General features: G+C 49.1%; 1 protein-coding gene across 7 annotated transcripts; it reads right to left on the bottom strand.

Moving 5' to 3' along the window:
• Positions 1 to 803: 803 nt before the first annotated feature.
• Positions 804 to 6,716, bottom strand: Rhno1 (RAD9-HUS1-RAD1 interacting nuclear orphan 1). Of its 7 annotated transcripts, none has more exons than XM_017321763.2 (4): positions 6,644 to 6,706; positions 5,974 to 5,989; positions 2,911 to 3,159; positions 804 to 1,998 (listed from the first exon to the last, which is right to left on the bottom strand). In XM_017321763.2, the coding sequence occupies exons 3-4, from the start codon at positions 3,073 to 3,075 to the stop codon at positions 1,456 to 1,458; spliced, it is 708 nt and encodes a 235-aa protein (XP_017177252.1). In that variant the 5' UTR covers positions 3,076 to 3,159; positions 5,974 to 5,989; positions 6,644 to 6,706; the 3' UTR covers positions 804 to 1,455. The 7 variants fall into 7 exon arrangements, with proteins under 7 accessions (XP_017177252.1, XP_017177253.1, XP_017177251.1 ...); NM_001326587.1 differs by having other exon boundaries at positions 805 to 1,998; positions 5,863 to 5,989; positions 6,644 to 6,716; NM_001326586.1 differs by lacking the exon at positions 6,644 to 6,706 and adding an exon at positions 6,173 to 6,627 and having other exon boundaries at positions 805 to 1,998; positions 5,863 to 5,989.
• Positions 6,717 to 6,731: the final 15 nt, after the last annotated feature.

A 6,731-nucleotide genomic window follows, 5' to 3' on the forward strand; every position in this document is an offset into this window, starting at 1 on the left:
AGGCCTTCAGCCTCCCAAACCAGCCTTTGCCCAAAGCCCGACTGAGGGATCCCTACCTGGGGACCTTCAGCAAATGTCCTTATTTAGTGAGGGTAGCAGCTAAGCTGTCCTCTCTGCAGTAAATCATGCCTCCAGCCATCAATGCCTTTGTGGCTTTGGTCCCTATAGGACTTTATGACCAGAACTATAGCATATAAACTTAATTAGTAAGGCCAAAGTCACACTGATGTTGAATCCAAAAATTCACTTAAAAAATAATGTATTTATTTTGAGACAGGATTTCACTATACTATCCTCGGTTGGTCTGGAACTCTGAGATCCTACTGCCTCTGTCACCCTAGTGCTAGAATTAAAGGCATGTGCCATCGTGCCCTAGGCTATTATGTGTATGTTTCACCTATGTGTATGTCTGCATATCATATGCATCCCTGGTGCCCAAGGCTGTCAGATACCCCGGAACTGGAGTTACAGATGGTTGTGAGTCACCATGTGGGTGCTGGGAATAGAACTCGCGCCTCCGGGCATCCAGGGCTCATAACTGCTGAGCCACCTCTCCAGGTCCCAGAAATTAATTTTTGAAAACTAGGGAATATGATACCTGCACACATAGGCTAGGAAAGCATTGCACTCACTTAGCCCCTCTCCCTGTGGGACTCTGGATTGCTCCTTTGTGTGTGTGTGTGTGTGTGTGCTACAAATCTTCACTCATAAGCTCTGCTTGGTCTAGAAAGGGCTAGTGCTAAATGAGTAGGGTTGAAAGAGATGCTATTTGAATGAGTAAGAGGACCACTGAGACAGGCACATCCACACTACCCACACTAGAGTGTGAGCTTCCACTTTATGTACACATAGGATAAGTTACTGATAGGAATCCATTTCTCCACCACATGTGATAGCGTCATATTTCTTCCACTGTAAACACATCTCAAAACACAAACCTAAAGTACTCATCCGTCCCCTAGCTCTCTGACCCCATCGTATTCACCAACACAGGCCTGGCTTGGGACCCTTTGAGCCAAGGCTGTCAACCATTAAAAACCAGAGCTCTCTCTTGATTTTCTCCAGTCGCTGAGCCTCACACTCGGTACCAACAGCGTGAGATGAATTAGTTCGAGGCAGAAGACTAATAAGCATAGACCTTTTATAGATGGGCACGAGGCTGCATTACTGACAACGGCTGGGTTCTCTAAAAACTCGGCAGCCATTTATTTACAAACGCTGTGAACAGTACAAGAAACGTCAGAGGTCTAAACAGTTAATGTGAGAAAAATACCAACAGTTCATGACACTAAATTCAACGGTTCCTGGTGCGAGGCGGAACCCTAGAAACCGAACTCCGACTCTGGCTAAGTGGTCTTCCTATTGCTGTTCGTCCCCTTTCATCCTTTCAAACCAGGATGACTTGCGAAACCTCCCCACAGCAGCTCCGGGAAGAACTGAAGCTCTGCGGTCCTGTCAGATCTTCACAAGGAACTGGCTTCCATCCAGCTTCCCCTTCTCCTTAAGGTAGGCAAACAGGTGCCTTCTGCGTCTCCACGTGACCTTAATCCCATACTTCTCCTCAGGGGTGTCCTTGACCAGAACAGGCCCCGGCTCTGGGCTGCTGGGAGTCCCAGGGCCAAGGATGCAGCTTGGAAAACTGTTTTCCTTCTGGTCTGGGGAAATGGGATCGTCTCTTACAGAAGAGTCTGGGGTCTGGATGTCAGGGGGTGCGAACACATGAGGTAAACTGTGAGGTACATGCACTGACAGTTCTCCACAGCTCTGGGGACTGAACAATGGCACTAAAGGCCTTCTGGGTGGGTCCTTTTCTGAGTTCTGGGGCTGCACTCGGTTGGATAGCAACAACGTCTCTGAACTGGAAGACTGTGGACTCTCAAAGGTTAGACGTGGAAACTTGCAGGTAGATCTCCGAGTTGGGCGCCTTGCCTGGTCTCGGTGAGGCTTCCGGTGTATCAGAAACCGGCTTTCCGCTGCTCTATCAAACTGGGGTGACACCTGTGCATAAAAAAAAAAAAAAAAAAAAAAAAAAGGATGGTGGTGGTGGCGAGCCAGCTGCAAAGCAGCTAGAGTAAATGTGTCTGATCCTTTATTTTTGTCCAGAATTGTGAGGACTCGCTACAATACAGGACAGACACCCATCCAGCTATGTGGTATGACAAGAAGGCAAGAGACCTGGGCCAGCTATCCAATCGCTCTGCCCTTCAGGGTGCGCCCGAGGAAGAGAGGAGACAAGGCCTCTCTCATCACCACTACACTGCTATAGCTTGTTTAACTCCCCGTCCTTAAACTTCCTGAGAACAGGTCGGAAGGATCCTCAGGAGGGCAGGGACAGACTGACTGTCAACAACGCCTGGCTGAGGGAGGGCCTGGCAGGAAGGTCTTCAGTGAATAATGAACGGCAGCCCCATGGAAGTGACTGTTGGGATCTAATGCCCGTGTTTATTCACTCAATGCTTACGGATTTCTTTTGTAGACAGTTTCACCATGAAGACCAGGCTGGCCTTTACCTGGAGATCCTTCTGCTGCAGCCTCCCAGTGCTGGATTTGCATGGATTAGCATGACATTGTGGAAGGAGTTTTCTCCACTAAGGTTCAGTAACTCATAGAATACCTAGTACTTGTCATATAAAATGCAAGAAATAATCTTTCATGTTGGTCACCTTTCTTGCTTCTTCACCCCGCTACTGGGTAGTTAAGTGTTCAATCAGAACTCTTCAGGGGAACCTGGCAGAGGAGACTCCAATACCATATAATGCATATTTTGGTGTGAAGGAAGAAAAGAGGATATCTAAGACAATACCACAGTCAGGAACAGTAACTATTTCCCTGGCCCTGCTCCAAAAGGATTCAGAGTCAGTATTCTGAAAACCCTAACACAGTAAAGGTCAAAGAATTGCCAGGACCTACCCAGGAAGTGACGGTGCTCTGATCAATGGGCTTGCTGGGCACCTGAACAGTGTGGGTAATGGGCTGCTGGCAAGATTCATAGTGGTGTTTGGGGCCCTCCAGTGGCTGTTGGTGAAACAGCAGCTGGGCTTTCTGGGACTGTCTGCGTCTCTTTTTGGGAGGCATCAATAGGTAAATGAAGAGCAGTTGGTAACCACATGATGCAGGTTGCCTTCCTGGTCTGGGTCAGGATCCAGTTGCAAACCATGCCTGGAAAGAAGAAACAAAAAGGAGAGAGGGGGAAAATCATGTGGGTGACACCCTCCCCCCAATTCTTCATGACATCAGGCTAACAAGGCTACCAGAAATTACCAATCAGACTCAGGTTGTAAAGAAAACAGCTTCCTTTTCTCTCTCTCTTTTTTTTTTTTTTTTTTTTTGGTTTTTCAAGACAGGGTTTCTCTGTATAGCACTGGCTGTCCTGGAACTCGCTCTATGGACCAAGCAGGCTGGCCTGGAACTCAGAAATCCACCTGCCTCTGACTCCCAAGTGCTGGCATGTGCCACCACTGCCCGGCTGAAAACAGCTTCCTATACCACCATGAGAAACATTATCTTATTCATATATATATTCAAGGAAACTCACTCAATGAGCACCTGCTGAACTCATGTTATTGTGCCATGCTAAATGCCAGGAATTAAAGATGAGCAAGTACTTAGTCACAGTACTGAGTACTAAGTTCCTGCAATGATACAGAGGTCCCCATTTTTGAGGCACAGTGGTACAGCACTTGCCTAACATGCACAAAGCCTTAGGTTTCAGTCCCCAGAACTGCAAAAGAGGGGACAATGGCAAGGAAGAAGGAAAGGAAGGAGAAGAGAGAGCTGACTAGAAGGAAACAGCCACATCTCAGTATAGTACGGTTCACGTCAGAGAAGGCTTTCTGTAGAAGGAGAGCTGGGAGAAGCAGAAAGCAGGAAGGTCACTGGAGGCTGAGGGGCAGGCACCACATGCAAAGATGGCTACAGCTGAACATGGGGCACATGCTCATTAGCCCAACTGAGGCAAGAGATCAGGAGTTCAAGTCACGCTTGGGCTACACATAAAACCTCTCAAAAGCCAAACCAAGTAGGATATGGTGGAGCGTGCCCAGGACCTCAGCCCGTAGGAGGGGAGGCAGGAGAATGCCAAGCTCAAGGTTGCCTGTGGCTAGAGAGACCATCCTGAGTTACATGAAACCTTAAATAACCAAACAGCTGTCTTGTGAATTCAGAGAATTACAAGCTCACTGTAGACAGAGTAGGAAAGGTAGCTCAGCAGTAAAGAACATGCCTCAAAAACCAAGGGCTTGCTGGGCAGTTGGTGGCGCACGCCTTTAATCCCAGCACTTGGGAGGCAAAGGCAGAGGCAGAGGCAGAGGCAGGCGGATTTCTGAGTTCAAGGCCAGCCTGGTCTACAGAGTGAGTTCCAGGACAGCCAGGGCTACACAGAGAAACTCTGTCTCGAAAACCCAAACCAAACCAAACAAACAAACAAACAAAAAAACAAAGCCAAGGGCTTAAGTTTGATCTCCAGAACTCACAAAAATGTGGAAGGCCGAAACCAATTCCCAAAAGACATCCTTTGACATCTATATGTGTGGCATGTGTCCCCTCAAATGCATTCGTCCTCACACACAATGTCACTATCTGTGAGGCTGTGCCTATCTAGCTAACAAAAGAAAAAAGAAAAAGAGGCTAGGGGTGGTAACATCCATCTTAAATCCCAGCATTCAGGAGGCAGGCAGATTTCTCTGAGTTGGAGGTCAACCTGGTCTATACAGTGAGTTCCACGACAGTAAGGGGATACAAAGTGAGACCCTATTTAAAAAACATTTTAAAGAATGAATGACAAAAAATATTAGACATAGTGTCAACATTGGGTCTGAAAACCAGGTGAGGCCACATGACTGTGGGGTTGGGTTGAGTAACCACTAGGTTTTCAAATAGAAGTTTGTAATCACATCTAGGTTTTGTTAAAAGACAAACAACAACACAACAACAACAAAAAGAACAGCCCAGATTCTCTAGCATATAAGGAGATGTCAACCGAGTTACGGATTAAGTCGCATGTACTTAGCATCCAGCAATCCCGACTTTGCATGGTTTTGAATATATTCTTTTTGGCTTTCAGACTGAACCTCAGGCCTCAGCACATTAGGCAGTAACTGTACCTCTTGGCTATAGACCAGCCCTCATAGAATTATTTTGGCTTTTGTGAGACAGGGTCTCGCATAGCCTCCCCTGGCTTCAAATGCACTATGTAGTCTCCACCTCCCACATGATGGGATCACAGGCTGGCCCCACTGGGAAGGCAAGTTAAGGAAAGAAGGGCCTGCTCTGGCTCACAGATCCAGGGTACAGTGTTGAGGAGTCTCAGCAGCGGGAACTTGACAGCAGCTGGGCACATCACCTTAGCAGACAGGAAGCAGGTGAATTCTCCGGCTCAGTTTGCTTTTAGTCAATCAATCCACAATCCATGAAATAGGAAATAGGGCCACATCCCATCTCAGTTTTAGCTATATAATCTCTTACCCAAACAAAATCGAAGTCAGGTTTTGGCTCGTTTCTGCTCAGCCTTTGCCTATTTTTATTAATCTTTGAGATAGAGTCTTGTTATGTAGCCTTGGCTAGCCTGGGGCTGGCAATGTAGACCTGGCTGGCCTGGAATTCAGAGATCTGCCTGCCTCTGCCTCCTGGGTGCTGGAATTAAAGGTGTGCACCACCACACTCTGCTCACTCTTCAAACACAGTCTTATTATGTAGCCCAGACTAGACTAATGTGAGGCCCTTTTGTCTCACACCAGGATTATTGGTACGTGCCACATACCTAGCTGCTTACAACTTCTAACCGGGTTCCTTCAAATATTAAATAAGAACAAAATTCAGAAAGGCGAAGACCCTGCCTCCTGTCTCATAGCATACCACACTCACTACATCTTAGGCCTTTGTATTCAGCAGGCCTCCTCCCGGTCAAAGCAGCTCTCCCTTCTCTATTTACTTCAGGGTTTCCCTCTCTTCTGTGTAATGGGTAACAGATCTTACACCGCGTTCTCAGCTCCTTTAAAAAAAAAAAAAGGAAAGAAAGAAAGAACGGCTTTACTGTCCTAAGTCAAGATCTCATTAAAATAAACAAAGTTATCACAGGAGGCTGCGGGAGGGCGAGCCAGTGACCCCGGCTACTCCGAAGGCGGAAACACGAGGATCCAGAATTCTACACAACCTTGTGTCAGACAAAACCCACCGGCCTCTAACTTGTTCCTCTGTAGCTAGAATTCTACCGATCTGTTCATCTCATTCTGTGCTCCCTCGCCATCAGACGCTGAGGCCAGGGGGAGGACGCCCGGGTCCGCCGCTGTATCCTCCGCTCTTATCGTAAAGTACTTCGAGGGAATAAACGATCGTCCGGACACCTCGGGGGCTGGGGCCCGGGAGGAGGCGGCCACAGACCGGAGCGGGGCGGAGCCACGTAACCGCAAGTCTAGGGCCAGAAACCCAAGCCGGACCCCACGGAGCCGCGTGGACTGAGCGGGGCGGGGGACCCAGGGGTAACCGAGTGGGTAGCCAGCCCGGGGAAGTGGCGTACGCTGTCCCGGAAGGAAGTCGACCACTGAGGCAGGGCGGTCCGGGGCGGGGCGGAGCAGGCTGCTGGCCGCCGTCCGCGCGTCCCCGCGTCCCTCCCGCCGCCCCTCGAGCCCCGCCGGGGCCGCCTTACCCGCCCTCCCGGCCGCGGCCGCCGCTCCTCAGGACACCGAGCGTTCGGGGCCGGAACCCGGAGACAAGCCGGTGCCGATTGGCGACGC

Source organism: Mus musculus, chromosome 6 (genome assembly GCF_000001635.26).
Source record: "Mus musculus strain C57BL/6J chromosome 6, GRCm38.p6 C57BL/6J".
Classification (NCBI taxonomy): Eukaryota; Metazoa; Chordata; class Mammalia; order Rodentia; family Muridae; genus Mus; species Mus musculus.